The sequence below is a fragment of the Poecilia reticulata genome, chromosome 23, assembly GCF_904066995.2.
Source record: "Poecilia reticulata chromosome 23, P_reticulata-male-v2, whole genome shotgun sequence".
NCBI lineage: Eukaryota > Metazoa > Chordata > Actinopteri > Cyprinodontiformes > Poeciliidae > Poecilia > Poecilia reticulata.
Genome location: NC_088852.1, coordinates 7,742,117 through 7,764,282, shown reverse-complemented (window position 1 = coordinate 7,764,282; position 22,166 = coordinate 7,742,117). Strand labels below are relative to the sequence as shown.

The following is a 22,166-nucleotide window of genomic DNA, read 5'->3' as shown; positions in this document are numbered from 1 at the left end:
TCAAGGAGTGCGTGTCACCAGGTTAACATTCCACTTCCCCCCACCGACTGATCTCGAAACCTTGTTTTTCACGCCCGACTGTAGCAAACAAGCTAGCGGCCCGTTGGTTTCTCCTCAATTCGCGTGAGTTGAGCGTGAGAGCTCTTCTGAACTTTGTTCTGTTTAATGTTCCTCACATTAAACTGTTTACACAGGTGAGACAAACTGCACTTATTCAGATAAATGTGGATCCCTCCGCCTTTGTAAACAGCAGAAACCCGTCCTGCGGGACGTCCAGAAGGAGAACCTGGATTGAAACATTACATGTATACAGAACTTCCACAGACGTTAGCGTTTCCCTCGTTCTCTTTAAATAGCGCTTCGAAGAAGCCAGATTTTCTTGTTTTGCAGAATTTAAGTCCTTAAGTGTTTTTCACTGGACATTACATGATGTTTTACAACGTTTTAAGAGCAGTTTCCATTTAGTGAAGTACTTTGCCAACCACCATTGCAGGTCATTATGGAAATTACAGACAAAAACGACATAAACGAGCCCTACAAGAATAAACCAGTAAGCCAAACGGTGTGAAGTTCTGATTATAATTGTTTGGCTGCTTGGCACAGATCCGTCATTTCTGCACATTTTCAACAGGAAGGGAGGGTTGAGGCTTTTGGAGAGCCTTACCAGAAGCTTAGCGTTTGCCAGTCAGAGAAGCCAATTTCACATTGCCACAGAATTCACAAGAGTGCAGAACAGAAGTGAAGCGCCTGATCTAAAATCAACACCTGTGGGCCTGATTGATGTTCGCAGAACTTGAACAAGTCGGATATCTTCTGGACAAAAGTTTTATAGTCAAATGACACAAGGAGTCAAGATGAGGCTTTTTAAGACCAAAATGCCAAACATTGCAGTGTATCATCATGCTGCTGGACTGTGTTTGCACAGTGTTGCTAGAGTATTACACAAAATAGACGGACGAATAAAGAAAAAGGATTATGTCCAAATTGTTCAACTTGACCTCAAAGCAACAGTTATGAGGCTGAAACTTGGACATGCTGTCCCCGTTGTCCAGAATGGCAGAGGTAGCATCATGCTGAGGTTACAAAGTGGAGGGGGGGCATATTATGTAATCACCCACCCCTGAATAAATTCAATTAATATACTGTCGTCGCCAAAGATCAAAACATGAGCCAAGTATCCAGACCTTGCTTAATATTTTTGGGTACATAAACCTTTCCAGTGGGGGGAAAAAATATATGAAAAATCACTCACATATTCATTACCTTTTCTTTGCACGTACAGCAACTGCTGAATCTTTCATGACCTGAAACCTATTGGATTAAGCTGATATTTGAGAGTCTGTCGCTCACCAGGCAGTATGTGTGCAGGGAAAAATGTCAGAGACAACCCCCCCCCCCTTCGCCCCCCCCTGCCTCCCCTGAACTGACAAATGACGAGAGAAGCCCTCTGCATGTCTCAGAGTGTCCATGAGGGATTTCAGGCTGCATTCCAATACGTTTCAGACCACTTGTTTCAAACAGATGAACAAAAATAATAATCTGAATTTGATTTTATTTGGGAAACTGGGCTAAATGTTCTTATAAGATTATGTCACTTAAAAAAAAAACTACACATTTAAGTTTTTAACGGGCTGAAATAATGGAAAATATCATTCAGGGGGCATCTGGTGCACTTATACTAATCTGAGAGGAATGGTTGGAGGGGAACGACCGACAAGGAAGGTTTGAAGAGACAGCTTCAAAGAGTGCAGCTGTATAAAACTGGTTAATGCAGTGGAGACATGAAGGTCAAAGCTTTTTTTCCACTGTAACGGAGCATAAGTTACAGAGCCCATAATCGCAAACCAGACGACCATAACAAATCACAGCGAGAAGCTCCCCCCCTCCCCCCCCAGGCCTTGTTCCCCCAATTTTAAATTAATTCTCCTCCAGCGCACCTCCACCTCCACACACCCTCCGTCTTTGAAGTGACTGATGTACACAAGACAGAAACAGGATGCATGAAGAGACGTGATATTTCTCCCCCCCCCCCGCCCACTGTGAAGGCTCCTCCGTCTGTTTGACCTGTCCGACGTCGGACGGCGATAAGCGCTAAACCCGTTTCTCTCTCGCGCGCGTTCTGTTGTCGTGATTGCTGAAGCACGTCCAGACGACATCTCGCAGAAATAAGCGGTTTCTATTTTCTGCTCAGGCCTTATTGGAACAACAGTACCACGATGTCAGAAAGATGAGGGGAGTGTGGGGTTGGCGGGGGGTGAGGTGAGGGGGCAGGGGGGAAAAAGTGCACGGTGTTGTAAATTGAATTTACAGAGCAGACGTGTGCGCAGCAGTTCCATAATAAGTGCAAACAGGCCCGGGTACTTACATCTGGTCTGAGGCTGGCTGCACGTTTATACTGCCGCTCTGCTGCTTCATTTAGATTGGCCTGTCTGAGGAGGAAGAACAACACAGATTTTCAACAAAAAAAAAATACCCGTAACCCCGGCCTTGTGTTATTTTGCAGGATTCATGCATTACTTGTCACGCAAACAACACACAGTATTACCTTTTTTTTTCTGCTCTACGGCGTGCAACTAAAACAGAGTTGGTCAAAATTGACTCCTATTGCTATTCTGAGAGCAAAACAGCAGCCAGAAAAACGCATACTGGTTGTAATCTACATAAGAATCCTTTTATTTTTAAATTAAGCTAAAGGATCTGCACATTTTGTCATGTTACGGTTGGAAATCTTGATGTATTTTATTGGAATTTACAACAACAAAAGTGCTGCATACGTGAAAAGTGGAAGGAAAATGTTACTTTCCTTGAATCATTGTATTGCCATGTTTCACTCTGTGTGATCCCTTTGCACCACTTTTTGCACATCTACAGATAATCACTGCTGAATTTAGGTCTGAGTCATTCTGACAAATGAATATGCTTTCATCTAGATTATTCTGTAGCTCTGCAACTGTGTTAAAGCCTCAAAAGCTCAAGTCTTTTATCCAAAATTCGCCCTGTGTTTAGCTTCATTCATCCCAACAACTGAGTTACATGAGATAAACGGTGTTGCAATATCAATTTTTTATAAATCTAAGAAACAGAATGAATACATCCGAGATATGACACCTCTGGCACACTGTGAACCTTTTCGGCATTTGCACTTGGATCATCACTGGGATTCTCTTCCTCCTCTCTTTATGCCCTAAAGTTGATCAAATTGAGGTGATTTATAGATAACTCAGTTCTTAGCTTCAGCCAAGTTGCTTCATGCACCGAATTACACACTACAGACTGCGGACTATGTACAGCGCATCACGGGAACATGTTTGTGACACACGAACGTGCTAATTGGGACACCTCCACCCGCAAAAGACTTTGGCGAAAATGTGTTAATCATTAAAAATGTATCAATGAAGTAGGTTAAATTAACAAAGGAGAGGATCTATTCATCTGAATAACATTTACAAGTTCAATACTGATCAATACAAATACTGTACAGGGTATCTTTTGCCAGTCACCCAGCTTTTTCACTTAGTGGGCTTCCAAAGGCTATTAAAAGAAATCTGAATATGAACATATGGATAGACAGAAACTACTAAATAAAATGTGCAATTCTCTAAATATTAACCTTAACTGATGTGTTATGAAGCAGTTAAATAGTTTTAGCTTCAATAAAGTGATTAGAAAATTGCATTCGTGTTGCAACACTTGCTAACGACACTGGAGTCGGTCAGCATTCACTCTGATCCCACGGATGTAAAGACGCGACTGGAGCCAAGAAGCCTTGAGACATCAGCGAGTCCTCCCTCACGTGTCACAGCCGGATACATTAGTCTGCAGCAGTTCATGCGCTCCATACGTAGAAAAACATTCGGAGACTACACGAAGAGTTCGCTTCGCCAAAACTAATAAAGTAAAAATTTTTTTTTTAAATCCTTCCTGGCAATGCAATTTATATTCACAAAGATGCGACATAAGCAAAACATGGCTTCAGCTTCTTGGGTTCAAGCTCTCTTAACGTTTTGGCCTCTTCCCTCTGTTTTGTTTCGGGGAATGCTTGAAACCTTAAAAGAGCACAGAGACTCAGGAAGGCTAAAGTAAATGTGGCCATCCGAAATAATGACACGTCCACCTCCATGCTTTGCAGTTGATATGAGTTTCTTTTCACATGATGTTGGTTTATGAGACATGTCCTCTGTACTGGTCTAAGGAAAAAAAAGGGTCGTTTTCGACAAATCTGTACAAAGAACATTATTCCAGAAGCTCTGGTCTTCTGGCTTCTCTTTATCCCTCAGCAGAAATATCACTTTTATTGCATTTTAGAGAAAATCTAAACTCGTTTCCACTGCTCTCGTTGTTCATTCGCGCTGCTCGAATTTCTCAATTTCGGTTCAAATATGTTATTAAGACATATCGGCTTTCGTTGGGTGTTCCAGTTTCGTTAACGACTTTGGATAAAAAAATCTGCACAAGCCAAGGCTTGCAAGCTCGTCTCCGCAACGCGTGTTAGCGTTAACAGGTGTTTGTCACGTCATTAAACCCTAATCACTCTGGATTGATGTCATGAAGCCTCGCGGCTGAAAGAACCAGTCAGTCGGAACACGGCAGGGCCAATCTGTCATCTAGACATACTCCCGTGCTTTCAGCGGCAAACCCGCAGCCAAGCTCCGAGAATGTCGACTTGTTACAAAATCCTCTGTGCCGGTGCTCCGAGAGGGGATGCCGGCAGGCAGTAATGACTTCAGCAGATATGTCGAGCAGAAAAGAATTAAGGCTCATCATTCCAATATTCCATTCAGCTACGGAGATGCTGGGAGAGGGAGGTCGTGTGAAGTCCCTTTTGACACTCTTTAGGATTTATAAGTTGCCTGCGGATGCGCGTGCCAGACTTATGAAGGAAAATTCTCCAGCGGCTCTCTTTATAAGTCCCGGGGTGAAACCTCATTAAGACGGACCGAAGCTGCATAGATCTTCTTTACAGCCTATGTTTATCGTACGACTTTTATTCTTAAATGACGCCGTAAAAAAAAAAAAAAAAACACAGCGATGGAAATGAACCACAAATGCTAGAGGAGCTGGCGACAGATATGGAGTTCCAAGACATTTCTGGAAACATGTTGCCATTCACCGAAGGTGGGGAAGATCCCCCCCCCAACCCTCACCCCCAGCCCCCGTTTGAATGTTTCTGTTTACAAGCAGTCCACCTGAGCATGTGAGCAGCGTTGAAGACCACATCGAATTCATCCATGTCCAGCTCGGCAGCTCTCTCAGCCATCTCCGCCGCTTCTTTAGGACGAGACTGCTCCAACAGGAACTGACCTGGAGGTAAACAAAGGACCTTTTTTGTTTGTTTGTTTGTTTCTATTCAACAGAACATAAGGTAGACTTAAAAAATATAGAATAAATAATCAAAGAATATGAGTAAAACCCATGGTTCCTTGATGGTGGTTTTACTTTTAAAGGTGTTTCCAATATGCTGCCCTGAACCTAACACCTATAATTTAATTACACTGAATCCTTGATATGCCGTGGTCTGTTTGTCAAGTGCATTTCAGCTGCAGTACTGTTCAAAATATGCATTTTAAGAGGCTTTTTCTCCTTTTTTTTTGCAACCATTATAATAATAATAATAATAATTAATAAAAAGCTATATTCTGAAAAGTTGCTAGGCATCACATTTTCCTAGCCAAATCTACTTAAAGATATAAGTACAGTAATTGACTCCAAATGTTAGATAATTTTTGTAAAAAAATGACAAAGAATTAGGAAAAACAAAGAAGAGAGCTATTATGCTGAATAAAGTATGAGCAGCTTTTGTTCACACCACTGCTAATTTCCTCCCCCCCAAAAAACATATCTTTGTCATTAAGGGCATAACAAGCACTAATGTAAGCTCAACAGTTACTATAAGAGGTTTAAAGCTTCTTTCAGCTAATGAGCAAAAATAACCTCTTTTTCTGAAGGGATTTTTCTTTGAATTACTTTTCGTTCTGGGGGAGGCTTTCAATTATCATTTTATACCATGCTGCTTCGGTGTGACGGGAGTTACTTGTCAAAGTAAACCAAGAAGTGGGGGAAGGGGGAAAGCTTTTAGAGACGGACCCCAGATGATTGGCAACTTTGAAGGACAGGAAGAGACAAAAAAAAAACAAAAAAAAAAAACGAGAGACACGACTGAAAATGTGGGGCTGTGATTGCTTTGTTCGCTGCTGTTCCAGAATAAAGATGAGATGGAGGTAATTCATGTGCGCTCCCCTGGGGGGGGGGGGGATCTCGCCACCTGGTGAGGCTTTCACAAAGTGCCCGTAAAATATCAGCGAAGCTTGACGACAGATGTTGCCAAATAAAAGAGGACAGGGATGTGCGGAGACACAGATGAGGTTTTTTTTTTCTCGCTTTGTCCTTCTGAGTGGATTTGAAACGAAAGCGGCCCACGCTGGGTCGCGTAGGGGGAGTGGTGGTGGAGTGGTGTTAACATTAAAATGTGTCGCAGGGCGCAGTGACCGGAAAAGAGGAGCTTTCTCGAGTGCAGTCCCACGTGCACGTCCGCGCATTTATCTTTCGAGGGACTTTGTGGACTGATGTCCACTACAGACTCATACTTGAGGCTCATCCAGCAAATCCACGATAACCGCAGCAGACAGATTGCAGATAAAGAAATGAAACGGCCCCAGAAAAAAACAGCACATTTTTAGCAAGAGACTACAAGATAATGGTGGAAAAACAAAAAAAAAAACCCGAGAGCAAAGAGCGCGAGGGCTTCGGAGCAGGAAGCGGCTCGCTCCAAAGACAGCAACAGACCTCCTGCTACCGACCAAGCTAAACGAAAAGATATCAGATGAGGGGAAAGAAGCGGGAGGGACGGAGGGAGATAAGGAAGTGGAGAAAGAGGGCATTGCACAACGGGGCTTTCAGCATGAGGACGCTTTTCATTTCCTCCGAATATCCTGGAGATATTAACGTGGGGCACCAAAGGAGGCCGTTTCTCCAGTCTGGAATGAAACAAGCGAAGGGGCAACACCGCGCCATGTTTTTCTGTCTAACGTACATTAAACGCCGCATCTCCGCGCTGTCTGCAAAACTTCAAACGGCTCACGCTTTAATAGCTGCAAGCATCAACTTAAAGAGTATTTTGTGTTGTTAGCTGTGAAGGGGGCAGCAGATAAACCTCGAATTCAATCAACAACAGTCTCTGGCCCGAAGGAGAATGGGATACAGAATCCCCCTACTCCTGTTAGATTTGAATCCAACTTCCTCTTCAAAAGCGGGGAAAAATGTCACTCTTTTAATCCCCATTTTAATTCAGTTTGCTTTTGTAAGCTCACACGTTCAAATCAAATAAGGGCACATCAATTTTCAGCCAGGATGTGATGTGACTGTACCACTAAAACTCATCTCAGAGAGTACATTTAAAGAGTGAAGATCCAAACAAACAAATCCTCCCCTCAGTGATCGCTTTGTCAACTGTATATCACAGGGGGGAAAAAGCCTTTAACAAATTGGAAACTTCTAGGCTATCAGTTTCATTGGAGGGAATGAAATCCTCAGTGGTCAGATAAAACCAAAGCCCAGAGAAAATCATGGCATTTTGTAATTATTAGGGTTAGTCTTACAAATAACAGTACAAGAAGTTAAATCTTCTGGAAAAAAAAAAAGTGTGATGACCTTTAATGTATTTTAACACAAACACACAAAAAAAATCTCACTTTTAGGTTTGACAGAGATTAGTTCATCACATTAAAAACAATGGGCTGTCAACTACTGAGAAAACTGAAGATATTTTTGGAAATGTAGTGAGCGACGGATCTGAAACGCCTTTTTGAAAAGAGGTTCACCGTACCTATTAATGAATGAATGTCTTCTGCTTCTTACCGTAGTGCATGTAGCAGTTTCCTTTAGTTGGATCGAGCTGAATTGCTCTCATGTAGTATTTCTCCGCTTCGGTTTTCTCCCCCTGAAAGGAGAGACGCAGACAGGTTACGGCGAGTAATTAAGCTTAGATGTTTCCGTTTCGGTATGATCAGGAGGAGGAGAGAGCAAAAACATATATTACATTTCATATTTGTGCATATTTTGTATAATTAGGCTGATTTCCTGGTGCGGGGTAAAAAAAAAAAAAGAGCATAAATGATCAGGATTCTAACAAAACCATTAATTATTATGTAATTATGTACTAATTGATTGTGCATTTTTGGCAACTGTTAAAAAAAAAAATCTGTGTTTACAAGTGTAGAGTAGCACTGAAACTGAGAGGCGAAAAAAAGCTTCCTCTGCAGCACTTCTGCTTCATGCTTCGGCACTGATTGCTTCCATATTGCCAGTGGGGTTGCCATTCAATAGGAAATGAGAGGGCCGTCCATATTAACATTGCCTCATTAGCTTCCTCCCGTGTCTGAACTTGGTCTAAATGAATGAGGAGGAATATTAGCTGTGGATAGCCTATTTCACAATTCCTTTTGGCTGCTTTCTCTAAATTTCTCCTCCAACTGTCTATGAAAACCGAAGGTCGTCCGTCGGGATATTTGATCAAATGTTTCAGGCTCGTGTGAAAGGAGAAAGTAAGCTTTTTTTTTTTTTTTTTAAATGAAAAATCTGGGAATTTGGTGATGAATTCATTAGGTTAAGAAATGTCTTTGTAAGCAGACAAATGCTAGGGATAAAAAATGAGAAAACAAAGTTGTACTCTGGGAAATCCTGTCCAGGAGCACAAAAGTTCAGGTGGAACTTTCTAAGGAAATGGAGTAATTCCATTATAAGCCTGTCATCTGGTTTTTGATTCAAGATTCATCCATCCTCTTGTTTCTCGTTCTGCGTAGCGGAGGACGTGGATGTGTGTTCCGTCACCCCGAATCCCAGAAAGCCAAGCAGATGTCCGGCCACTCGAGGCGACACACGTGTAAGTACAAGTTTTCGTTATCCTCAGGTTTCAGCTAACGGCGGAGCTGTGGGATCGAGGCCTGAAAGATCACAGCTGCGAGTATGCAACAGTCCGCGCGTAGCTTCAGAGGTCTGTCGCGTCTTCGACTCTGCACCTAGGGCTGAGGAAGGAGGGAGGTCATGCATCTTCACGGGGGGATTGGGAGGCGGGGGGGGGGGGGGGTCGCAAAGGGCAAACAGATCATTTCCCCCCGATCTAAACCCAGCTCAGCTGTGAACACATCTGTCGTCACGTCTTCCTTTTGTTGTCGTAGCACGGCGGAGAAGTTGGAAGCTGAGGAAATGAGATCTTTTTTTTCTGCACAGCATAACATCACCGCTCAAAGTTTGGCTATTTTGTCTGGGATATCTCTTAACAAACATTGTTGCAAAGATAACACCAGGAACATATTCGGTTACAAATAAATGTTTCTTATCTGGACTCACTCAACTCCTAAAGAACGTACACTTACACAGCTCTTGCAAAGCGGTTTGTTAAAGTAGTAGGTCTTATTAACCACTGGGCTGATCATAATGTTTAGTACATCTGTATTGCCCGTGTGTCTGCAAAGGGACGTACAATGATTGACAACAGTTTTCCGTAGGTGAGGTGGGCAGGGATGTGGTCAGGCTTGGCTTTGAGGGACTCTCTGTACCAGTAACCGGCCTCCTCCAGCCTGTTCAGCCGCATATAGGCCTCTCCTGAAAAAGCACCACACACCAGGGCAGACAGTTAGCATTTTACGTGTGATATTAACAGAAATATTATAGAAGTTTAAAAAAACAACTTTAAAAAAAATATATTTTTTGGAAAATGGAAGTGTTTTTCAGGCGTCTTACATATTCACTCACTATGCTTAGTTACCCCATAGTAACTGCTGAATAACAAATCGGTGCAGCTTGTCAAGACTAATGTTAAGAGTGACTTCCGTGACTTTAATGGATCCTCTTGTTCTATTTTCGACAGCATTGATTTTAACGAAATACCAATACTGGGATTGGTTATCGGGAAATCTCAGTTCCCCCCAATCTGGATCATGGGCAGGAAATCCAGGTTGAGACAACCCAATGGTAAGTCATTGTTTTATATACATATTTTTATCCTTACCATAAAACTACCCCGTTTAAGAACAATACTCCTGAATTCCTAGCATTAACATTGTTGTTCACAAATCCAAAGAATCGGCAGTAGGGATGGATCCCAGGAAAGATACGCAGTTGGCGTCTGTAACAACGAACCAGTTAAATGACATCAAGTTTTGAAAACGTATCCGCTAGCCGTCGCTGTACTAATACAAACACTGTCGCTCCCTAAAACCCTCGAACCACCTGACTAAACATACTCCTTAATCCTCCTCTACTCTGTCCCAGGAATTTAATTCCCATGAAATCTCAACTATGTCACCAGGATGAGCTTTGAGTAACGTAATTAGTGTTAGAATAACACAGAAGGGGAAGCGAGGTTTAACACAGCTCTTCCTAAATCATCTTCTAAAGGAAAAGAAAAAAGCGTGTGCACATATTTTAATCGGCATTGAGTCCAGTCGATTTGTTTCGCTGTATGTTTTTGCATTTCCACCTTAAATTGGTGGAATCACAGTGAGTTCCCATTTAAAAGCAGTAATCCCCGTTGCAATTAACAGGCGATTTGAACCCTTAACACACCGGACTGCAAACAAAGGCTCCACAGTTTAAACTGTAACTCACCCATCATGTTGAAAAGGCTGTGTGGTGCAAACTGTTTTGGCATTTTCTGCACTGCTTCTTTATAAACATACAGAGCCTCCTGCAGCACAAGAGAGGGAGGTGGGGGGGAATTTAAAAGCTGAGACTTCATTTTGCATAAAGCAAAAATTATTGATGTTTTTAGCAGTTTTTGCTTCCAGTCTTTTCAGTGCTATTGAATACAAATGCGTCAACAAGACTAACCTCCTGCTGGCCGTGCTCGTGAAGCAGCTTGCCCAGGTTGTACAGGCAGCTGGTGACTGAGCTCTTGTGGGCGTGAGGGTCCTTCAAGTTTTCATCTGGAATGTCGGCGCAAGTGAGGAAGGTGCGCTTGGCCTCTTCCAGGTTGCCCTGGTTCATGAGGATTATTCCTGTGTTCAAGTACGCCGCTGCGGGTAAACATCAAGAAATCAGAAAGGGTTAAGTTAAATAGAAAATTAAACGGGAAATGATTTCTGAAAACAAACCACCAGAACGTTCTTTAAAATGAACACCTTATCCTTTGTTAGGTAAAAGAAAGCATGTTTTTTCCTGATTTTTTATTTTTTTATTTTTTTACCAAAACAAACAAACTATATCCCGGCATTCCTAAAGAGAAAAAGAAATTGAACTGAAATAAATGGTGAGGAGTAGCAACAAGAACAGGAAGTACATTTTATTTATATAGCGCTTTTCTCAAACTCTATTTAAGTTATACGATGCATAAAATCAAGTGTAATGAAGCACAATAAAATCTTTTTTAAAAATGCCCATTCAGTCAGAAAGTGAAGCGCCACGGATAAAAGCAATAATATGGTGACGGAGAGGAAAGGAAGAGATCAAAAAGCTGATTAAATAAATATAGGAAAAGTGGGGAATAGAAATGCATTCACCTGGAAGAGATAAAGCTCACAAAGATCCAAAGGTAATTCATCACACCGAATGTGCTGAAGGGAAATTTCTCTTTTTTTATTTAACGTCGCCCTTGGTAAAGTAAAAGACAAACGATCATCTCATGTGTGAGCACTCGGGTGTGAGATTGAATGTGATCACTTCTCCGTCAAGCTGAGCGAGGGCTTTTAAATCACGTCGTTGGCCACAAAGCGACCGGTTCAACTTGAAAACTGGAGAGTTACGGCATTTCAGAAGAGATTATTGGCTGGCATGGAATCAATCCTGACAAACCCAAACCAAACGGGAGGGAGGCGGTTTATCGAAAATCGCCCTTTCCTTGTATGTTTTTACAATATCATGGCAGCAGCAAAAGGAAACTCGGCTTACATGCCAAAGTTGGTCGACTCCCAATGGCGAGCTTGTAATACTGCAGCGCCTCGGAGAGACGTTCGCTCTCCTGCAGCAGCAAACCCCTGGTTGAAAACAGAAAATATGAAAAAACTTTACATCACCGCAAACTCTTTCACGGGTTTTCTCCAATTTAATTGACAGTTTCTAAAAAAAAAAAAAAGGATAAGTGGAATTTTGGAAGGAAAATATCCTCAAAGACCATACAATATATCCTAACATCTATCACACACAAACAGCTTCTCTATCTCTTAGAATGACATGACACGTTTGCTTTTTGTTGAATCGGCAGCTTATTGATGCCCACAACTTTAGAGGAGGAGAAGAGAGACGGGAGCAGAACGGCGTCGATCCGTCGGGTGGTTCGGCACCTTTGACGCCTGCTGGATTAGAAATTGTTTCGTGTTCTCCCACAGGCTCGGCAAACACGACTGATCAAATCAGGAGCAGAAGGTACAAAGAGCCTCAAGGGACACACAAAAGTTATTTCCTGTCTGTCACACTCTTGCTTTGTGTCTCGCCTGCTCTATTACTGCTGCACTGGATCTATTTTAGTTTGCAGCCTCTAAGTTCTTTCTGCCTTTCTTTCATTCTGCAGCTCTTGGTCTGATGCTGCCGCTTCCTCACGGAGTCAGAGCTTATTTGTGTCATGACTCTGCCAAGAGAGGAGGTGTGACTTTTTTTTTGAACACTCACAGGTTATACAGCATGTCAGCCATGTTCCCTCGGTAGTGGAGAGCATTTCGGTATGCCTTCTCCGCCTCCGCCATCTTGCCCTGGTTCTTCAGTACGTTTCCCAGGTTTCCCCAGGCTACGGGAGACATATGTCAATCAAACACTCACAAAATGGGAAAACAAACTCTTGGTCTTTGCTGAAAAATATCCAACTTCAGTTTGGACTCATTTACACTGCCTTGCAGCGCTTCTCATATCCTGTAAAACACTCAATGCCTTGGCATTCACGTCATTTCAATGGATTTTATATGATAGATCAACACAAAGTAGCGTGAATTGAAAGGAAAACATACACACATTTCTGCAATAAGCCATATTGGGTCAAAGCAAACATGCAGTAGAAGTCCCAATAAAATACAAGTAGATTTGTGATTGCAGTGGTACAAAACGTGAAAATGTTCAAAGAAAATAGACATTTTTGCAAGGTACCTTGCAAAAAACCTTGCAATAATATACAGGGTTAGCAGACATCCTGAGAACTGAAGACCCTCTCACCTTTTGCAGGGTTCACATGGATCCCAGACTTGTAAAGATTTTCTTCGTTGCTCCAGTCTTTGTTCCTTTGAACTGTTCTGAGCCCGTTCAGTAGCACGAGTCCAATGCAAAGGCACAACATTGCAGCCTTGCAGGCTCTAGTCCTCAGTCTAACATACAACGTTCGTGCACCTGTCGCAACTAGTATGCAATAGCCTATGCTGGGGATGTAAAGTACCCTCTCTGCAATCACGAAACCCACATAAAAGAATAAGTTGGTGGCCGGGATGAAAGGCAATGCCATTACTCCTAGTGAAAACACAACTAAGCTTTCTGTGGGGGGCAGGGATGTGTGGGAGTAACAGCGGTGAGGTACAGCGGACCCATTGAGAGTGGTTTTTGGCAGATCCGTGTTTTGGTTTGTGTCAGGGGCATGGTAACCATTCCCATTCGTGACCGACTTTCCATTTGCTAGATGGGATTTCCCGTTGGTCTCCTTTGCTGCGACAGTGGCACCGCGGAAGCCGAACAAAGCCAGGAGGATCAACCCGCAGTAAAAGGCAGCAGTGTGAAGGTTCCTCCAGTCGGCCAAGGACCTGACCAAGGGCACGGCGTCCATGGACCAGTCAAAGCTGAGCTTGTCGGGGCAGAGCAGGAGCCAGGCATTGGCAGCAGGCAAGTGGAGGAATGTTAGCGTTCGAGTGAGGAAATGTGGCGAGTCGGCTGCCGGGTTGTCTGAGTTGGAGAAGTTTGGAGGCTTGTTTCCCATCCAGTAGAGGCGGACTGACAGCAGAATTACTCCCCAGCAGGCCAGCGTGCAGAGACTCAACAAAACGCTTAGGTTCTTTTTCTGAAAGAGAAACGAAAAGGCAAAACAACTAAATAAATATGTGAAAGGAAACACACATATATTTATATACACTCTTGGTTTAGGTCAAAACTTGAAAAAGAGGAAGGAATCACGTTCTCATATGCTTATAAATGTACAAGCAAGGTGACATCCAGTAGAAATCTCTTTGTGCAACTCTAGAGAACTCTCAGTTCCTCAACCCACTGCTTTGGTTAAAAAAGAATGCATAAAACCTAATGAAAAGTTTTTGTTTGCTTTCTCCCTCTAACCACCCTCACGGGAAAATAACATGTTGTTCTTTGTAACAATGGGATACTCTGACGTTATCGCTGTCAGATAAAATACCGCCCTGCTGACATGGGAATGGCGACAAACCCAAACTGTTGAAAGACGCTCTCAGACAGCAGTGCACCGCAGTGGTTAGCACTTTGGTAAGGAGCAACATGAGCCGCTATTTAATGGAATAATCATTTTTAAATTGAACATGCGAGTACTCGGTGCAGGAAAAGATTATTGCGCTTTAGATCGGCCTTGCCAAAAAAATTCCTTCGAGTCAGCAAGGTTTCACTACGCATAACGAGAGGGAAAATCCCAAAGTACTCAAAGCAGAAAGGAGAAAAGTGTCAAAACACTTTAATAACTTTCCACATATTAGTAATTTACACTCCCCCCCAGTTCTGACCTAGTTGTGCTCGAAACTGCATGCACGGGAGGATTTTTTTCCCCCCAAAGCCTTATTAGTGTTGCCTGCCAGCATTACTGTTAAATGTGATGTGTAATGAGCTTATTTTGTGCAGGAGGAGTTTACATCTCATGCTTCTGACATAACTACCACGTCACAACCCAGGAATTAATCACTACCTAAACAGTTTGTACCTAAAAAGTTTCAGATATTCGTTTCCAATTTGCAGAAGTCAACTTTCCGTTGATAATAAGAAATAAGAACGGATCGTTCCAAGATCTCCTGTCACTATACATCGTTTCACCCCAAGGATTAATTATTACCTACATTTTTTTTTCTAATGAAAAAAAAGAAGAAGACGAAGTTATTTTTAATTCAAGCAAAAACAAATGAGATGGGAAAACCTGGAGAACCGCTGTTCCAAAAAAGTAATTCGTATTCATGATCCATCCCACCGAGGGGCCGGAATAAAAGATATTATAAAAGATGGTGATTACAGCCGTGCTGCTAGCTTTCTACTTTTATAGCCTATTTATTTCATTTCCAGTCATGAATGTACTGTAAACTCTGCTTGAACCTGTCTTCAGGGAACCGGTGCTGCGAGTATGTGCACCCAAATTAAATCTCATATAGGTGATGTTGATGCTTTCTTCTAGCACAACCTAGTTAGGAGACATTTTTATTAAGTATGTCTGTCCTGTTCTCAGCTGTGGGTCAGAATCAGGACCATATCTTGACCACTCAGCTGGTTAATTCAGTTAACCCATTCAGGGCAGTTTGCCACTTGGGGGATTTCTCTTCTTTGATTCCCACTCCTCTGATAATAGTCGATTCTAATCACACTCATCTTGTTAATTTCTAATTTCTTCTAAACCACATTCTTTCACCTCAACCCTCGTTCCTCCACCTCATCAGTCCATCATCCACAGGCCTTTTCATGCTGCTTATTCTATTTATTCCACTCTCCCTCAATCTTTTCTACTCGCCTCATCCTTTAAGCCAACCTCTTCTCATTTCATTCATCCTTATCAATCGGTCTTAATTCGTCTCACCCCATTTATCCCGTTCGATCCTCATTCTTCCTACTGGTCTCTCATCTTAACCCCTTTTGCCCTCAAATCATCTTCGTCATCACTCATTTAAGAGTCTTCTCATCTCTCATCATGCCCGACGCCCGGTCCTATCATCTAATCCATCCCTCATTCATCTCCACCCAGCTCATCCTTCTCACATTTCATATGTACCCCCTTCTCATCTTGTCCATCATCCTTAACCCTTTCATCTTACTCATCCCTCATTCCTAGCCTAGGAGTAAAGAGGTGTTGCGCTGTTTTCCAGTCTGCATGCTTGAATGTGTACGGTGACAGAAACCATAAGAGGTTAAACAGACTTACTTGACCTACTGGTGTCTGTTTAACTGTTTTTCCCCTCCGACAAGTTTACTGTTGGAAAGGTTTGTCTATGAATGACTAGAAGCAGCAAAGGATCGCATACCACTTCTGGAAAATCATTTTCTAGAAGTTCAACATTCTGAACATGAAAGTGACAATGGAAAGACATTGGATATTTACGTTGATACTCTATTGTATGAAAGCAGGGAGAACGAGTGTCTTGCGCACAAAACGGTGGATGTGTTTATTGACGGATGAGCCCATATTCTTAGTCAATTGAGGAAACTGACTGAGGAATCCAATTTTACTTTGTACTGGAAGATAAGCCAATTCCAGCAGGAGAGTAATTTGTGGTATTTAGCCCAATGAGGTCCGTGCAGCGTCTCGCTGCCTTGTCAATTCCTAAATTGCTCTTTAATTGACTTTCGAACGGATTGCGACCCAACAAACTCAGCAAAAACAAAGAGGATATTTACAGTTAATTTTAATCAAGCTTTCTAATTAACTCGGCGTAGAGGCAACAGGCCAATAAAGTGAAAAGAGGTTTCTGCTAACGACTGGAACCATTAGTGTTACAGTTCTGAGTAACTTTGATTCTCTGGTGTAGAATCTATAGATGAAATGTCATGTCTTTTTGGTTTAATTGTCTTGTGGGTTTCTTTATTTTTTATCATACCTAACCCAATATTGTCTTTTGAATTAGGTTTTGTTTTTTTATTCTTTTTTGTTAATAATACACAGAGCAGTCTTTTAGTTGTATCCTCTAGTTTTGAAGTTGTTTAGCTTTCCAATAGTTTTTGTTCTCCTAGAGATTTACTTTCAGACATTCAGGCACTTTGGCTCCATATTGGATCAATTAACACGTTCAAGCCCATAAAACTGCTTTGCATCTCACAATTTATTTCATTAATTTTGCTGTATTTCCCATAAAAATGATTATCCTCTCAACAATCTTTCTTTCATTTGGCTGATCCGTTTTGCGCTCAGTTTTTCGAAACCAACAGCGCGGGGCTCCACTTTTATCTCTGAACTCTGCTAGTCATTATTCCCTCTCACTTTATTGATCCCAGAAGTGTGTGGTCTGCCTGTTGACACCGTACTCTGGGGAAGGTTTTAAAACTTGTCAGAGGAAACGGCAAGCCACGTATGACTTCATGCAAACACCATCTGAAATGGCTGCGGACTGACGCAACGCAGCGGGGAGGCGATCTTTCTGTTTTCTTGTTCGAGGCACGTCCAATATAAACCGCTCAAAACTCCTTGAAGTAAAAAAAAAAATCACAGGGTGCACTTTCAAACTCCTTATTCATAAAGTTTAAAATGAGGAACTTGTTCTTCGTTTAATGGGAAACCTTAAGGCAGAGAGCAAGCAGCTTGCACGTGAAAAATGCTTTCAGTGCTTCCAAGATAGTTCCTGCACACACACACACACACACACACACACACACACACACACACACACACACACACACACACACACACACGCCTCTCATTTGAGGCCTTGCCAGTGATACGTTTAGTTATTATGATGAAAGACACCATGAGGGTTGCACCGGTCTGATGTTTCCTGGATTGTGCTGACTTGGCAGGAGTCTTCCAAGTCATCACACAACGGCGCGGTTGCTGCTGAAATGGAAAGAAGTATACAGAGTACATTGTAGTTATCCTAATGAAAGATGTGTTGCTGATGGCAGGGATTGGGTCAGAGGTTGAAATGATGCTCAACGCAATTTTGGAGCATATAGAGAAGCAGAGTGAAGCAAACATGACTATAAAAGTAAAGAAATTTGTGCTTGCTGATGACTTTTTTTTTATGGTGTCACATGCAGAAAAAGGCATTTGTGTATTGATCAGAGTTGTGTATGTTGGTTGCAACCCAGGACAAAAATGTAGAAAGATATATTAAAGACATCACAAATGAAAAACATAAAACGACTTTTTTTCTGTCCTGGTTTTGTAAAGAAGTCGGTTTTCTGGGAGTTGTATTTAAAACGGGGTTTTAATATGCGGGGTTAGCGTGAATGTGGTCTCAGACCAGATGTTGATATGATCGTGCAGGACTTCAAAATGTGCTTCTACGGAACTGCTGGGTTTAATTTGGCAAAAAAATGTTAATGATTTTGATTTGTGGTGAGTGTCTCTTTTATGCAAACTCAAAAGGATTTGGGTCTATTGTAGTTTACAAAAAACTCTAATTACAGAACTGTTTTTAGTTTAGTTAGTGGGACCTATTAAAGGATTTTCCACCAAAACAGTGTTGGTGCTCCATCCAGTTTTTAATTGGTCCTGTAAAAGAACTGGTTTGGCGACGTTTCAAAGCAGCAGGTCAATTCTCACAGGATTTTACTGAGGGCTAATAGAGCATGTGGAGCTGAGGGTAAATGCATGCCGCACTGTTTGGAATTTTTATTTGTCAAAATAACTTAAATTGTTTCATTTCTTTTTTTTTGTTCCACTTCACAATTACGCACTGCTTTGTCTCGGTTTTTATCGCAAACCATTCCAATGACACCCGCTTAAAGCTGAAGTTTTAACTTGGTTCCAACTGCGCCAAGAATTACGTGACAACATTGCACAGTGCAAGCTTTAATTGAATCAGACTTGAGACACTCCCCGCTCCGTAGAGAACACAAACCGTGTGTTTTCCTTGCCTTCAGGAACGCTCGCTAAATAAGGACTATGCAGCAGAACTTGCAGCTGAGAACATCATTTCACAGCTGAATGCCTCTGCTGCAGGATAATTGGCCCGGCATCCATCAAGCCGTCAGCTGGTTACGCCGAACTTAATCTGTGTGTCTGCAACGCTCATTGAGACAAATGAGAAAGGAGGAGTCTCTGATGCTTAAATTAAACTGGCAAAGACAATGTCAGATTCCTTCACTGCCTGCTAAAACGTTAGACGTCCAACTTTGTTGGGGAGATTGTTCCGAAAAAGAGTGGATGAGGTAGAGTGAGAAAATACCTTACGTCTTGATAAAACATTCATTATTCTCATTTTGGATTATGAGTGTTAAACACATTACTTCATTTATAAAGCTATAATCACACACGTGTTTTTTTTGTTGTTTTGTTTAGTTTTTTAGAATAGGGATTAATTCAAATTCAAGCTCAACTTTTAAACAGATTTTCAAATGAAATACATGCCACACGTGCCAAAGTTTAACACACCAGACTTGGCAGAGACGTCATGGGTTTTTCTTAACACCAACGAACCCAAAGCCCTGTTTTAATGTCTGGAGCATCATTCATCAGTCTGTTTTTGTGCTATACTGAGAAACCATAGCAGCCAGAAAAAAAAGAAAAACCCAGACGTTATGTTCTCATTACGCCAGCAAACGGGGCGCGTTTTGTTTTCTCAACAGACCGCGGCGATAACATCTCACCTTTATCCGTCGCCATCCGTCACTTTCTAACTTCCTCTCCCCGTTTCATCTTGTCTTATTTGAAATCTAATCTGTCTGTTTAGAGAGTAAACAGAGCGAGAACCGACGTTTTCGTAGGTAGCACATCTGTTCTCCCTGCGCCGCCAATGGTTTGCGTTTCTTTTTTGTGTTTCTCCACTTGAGCAGCGTCAGGATGTCATGTCTTGGGTTGTTTATTCTCTTGATTGCATAAAAAAAAAGAGAAAAAAGAAAATGCTGGAAGTTTTCATGCACGTTTGCCGTTTCTCTTGACTTGCATTTGGCTGGCAGGATAGGAAACAGGTGAAAGCAAACGATCTATTCCCAAAGCCCTATAAGGGCCACCGTCTGAGAAAGAAAAGATAAAGAAAAAAGGAAATGAGTCCATAGTTTCCTCCTCTTCTGCTAAGTCTGTCTCTCCATACCCCTCTTCCTTTTGTTTTCCCATGCTTTCCCAGACATCTGGCTCATAATCAAGGAAACCATTGCTCCATGGCTGGCCTCGGCACGTAATGAGCTCCCTGCCAAGATAACTGGGACTCGGGCAGTTGAGGAGGGCACCGCCAGAGTGATAAATGAGCCAGATGTGCCCACAGTGGTGTCGGATACACCAGGGGGTCGGGCTGGAAGATCCGACAGGCTGGCACAAGGATGCAGCTCACAGCTACAGAACCGTGTCTGGCCAAACGATGAGGTTATTTCCAGTTGTACTGGGTCTTAAAATATACGAGAATAGATAAAAATGTTCTCAAAAGAGCTGTCAGTGACGGTTTTTGATATGGGTGATGTGGCTCACCACCCAGGGCGGCGCAGCAGTGTAGGTGGTATGCATGCTTGACAAAAATATAAAAAAACTAGGTTTCACTACATTGCAAACCAAACAAGTTAATTATTTGAGTGCCCATTCGATAGGAAGTGGGAAACCTGCAGTGTTTAAAGAATCTCTCCTGCATTCAAATGTCTCTATTTCAAGCTCGCTAGTTGAATATTGGTTAAATGTAGATCTAGCTTCCAAATGAGGAAGATCTGAACAGGGAGGAGCTCCCCCAGGATGCAGTTCAAGCAGGGAAACCACAACTGAGCTCTAAAGTTGAGACCTATGACCTACCTGATTGCTCTGGGTGGGTTTTTTTAGGTGCTGTGTCTTTGTTTTATTTGCTGGATACAGGGACATAAAACCAGGTTCATTTAAACACGTTTTTTACAACTTGAGAGTAAACAAGACCAGACCAGTTTTGCCCTTTTGTTAAGCCTACATGCTTTGTTGTATTGAGCCTTTGTTGCTCCATGTTCTTAAATTGTTTATACGTCTAAGTTGGTAATTGTGAAATATATATCTATTTTTAGATGTCTAATATGTCCACATAGAATGTAAATATAAAAACCTTCGTTGGTGGCAGTCCAAATGCAACTGTCGATTTTAGCCATAAAGCGCATTTAAAAACCACAAACCTGATTAAACAGCTTTATGAAATTTATTCAAGAATTCTTTTTTTTTATACCAGCTTTCACATTATGTTTGTTTTTTTCTACAAGGTTATGTGGATGGCAGTCAGTCTGTTGAAATCTGCATATAAGGCCCACACAATGGCGCTAAATTCTCCATCTTGAATTTGCTATATTTTAATGTCTTAAATTTTCCTCTGCTGGTCATGAGCTCCACCACAGCTGTGGCTCACAATGATTTGAAGGACAGGTGTTGCATCAGAAAATGTTCAGACCTGTTTCAACTTTTAATGCAACGGATTAGCAGAACTTTCACACGAAGTCCATAACTTGGACCGAAACTGAAAAGCGTGCATCTGAAGATGATAGTATTTAAGATGACAATTGTCCTTGTCAGAAATGTATCTTGTAGCCAAGGATGTGGTGAAGCTACCCACATGTCTTCAACTGTTTCCCTCACTTCTCTATTTATTTTTTCCTGCAGCCTTACACAGTTGGTGTTTAACCAGCTGAAATTTGCCAAGTTGGTCACAAAGTGTCAGAGCATCCTTTTTACTGGACCCTAAAAGGAAAATTTATTACAAAAGATGGGCTTCTGAGCCTCATACTTTATGATCCAATTTGCGATATTTTTATTTCACATTTTCCTTTGGATGCATCATTACTCATAAGTAGTTTTGCAGCTCTCTGACTCGGTACGATTCAAAAGACAGGTGCTGTATTTGCTAAGGTTGAGTAGCGATGGTGCGTACGTGCGTGCGTGCGTGCGTGCGTGCGTGCGTGTGTGTGTGTGTGAGAGAGTAAGGGGGGAGCAGCAGAGTCATTTGGGCCAAACCCAGAAAATAAAAATACACTAAAACAACTTTTTGATCCGCGGGATCTCTCTAGGCGAATGAATGTGCGTAGTTTGGCCCTGAGTTATCAGCACTGCCAAGGTACAGCAAAGTCTCATTGAGGCAAGAGGTTTATTTTAAGATGTTTGTGATAGGCTGCGAAATGATCCCTGGAAAATAGAGGTTAGTTATAGAGATATCCAAAAGAGGAAAACACTAAAACAAGGATTGTCTTGCTTTCCCATAGCCAGACTGCCCTTGCTCTGTAAACCCAAGGGGACTTTTTATCGTGCTTTTTATTCGTTTTACGAGGGCCATACTCGTTGGCAACACAGACTTTTTCCCTAATCAAATGAGGAGTGGCTGCGTGTGAAGGCTTTACGCTCAATCGCACATTTCTCTTATCAGATGAGTCACTGTGTCAAGGATGTGCTCCTCAAATTCCTTGAG

The 22,166-nt window shown here is 42.0% G+C and overlaps 1 protein-coding gene across 3 annotated transcripts in view; it reads right to left on the bottom strand.

Annotated features, from left to right (window-relative positions):
- The window catches only part of tmtc2a (transmembrane O-mannosyltransferase targeting cadherins 2a), a 50,206-nt gene that overhangs the window by 3,493 nt on the left and 24,547 nt on the right, over nt 1-22,166 (bottom strand). The window contains exons 3-11 of one of the 3 annotated variants that reach the window (XR_014086013.1): nt 13,135-13,963; nt 12,601-12,715; nt 11,884-11,969; nt 10,828-11,012; nt 10,606-10,684; nt 9,479-9,600; nt 7,855-7,936; nt 5,187-5,301; nt 2,366-2,425 (exon numbers count right to left, since the gene is read on the bottom strand). Coding sequence is in view for 1 of the 3 variants with exons in the window: in XM_008400628.3 (XP_008398850.1) it covers nt 2,366-2,429; nt 5,187-5,301; nt 7,855-7,936; nt 9,479-9,600; nt 10,606-10,684; nt 10,828-11,012; nt 11,884-11,969; nt 12,601-12,715; nt 13,135-13,963 (1,677 nt within the window). In the remaining 2 variants the exon portion in view is untranslated. Of the gene's footprint in view, nt 1-2,365; nt 2,430-5,186; nt 5,302-7,854; nt 7,937-9,478; nt 9,601-10,605; nt 10,685-10,827; nt 11,013-11,883; nt 11,970-12,600; nt 12,716-13,134; nt 13,964-22,166 lie in introns of all 3 variants that reach the window. The other 2 variants (XM_008400628.3, XR_001776200.2) reach the window with 2 other exon arrangements.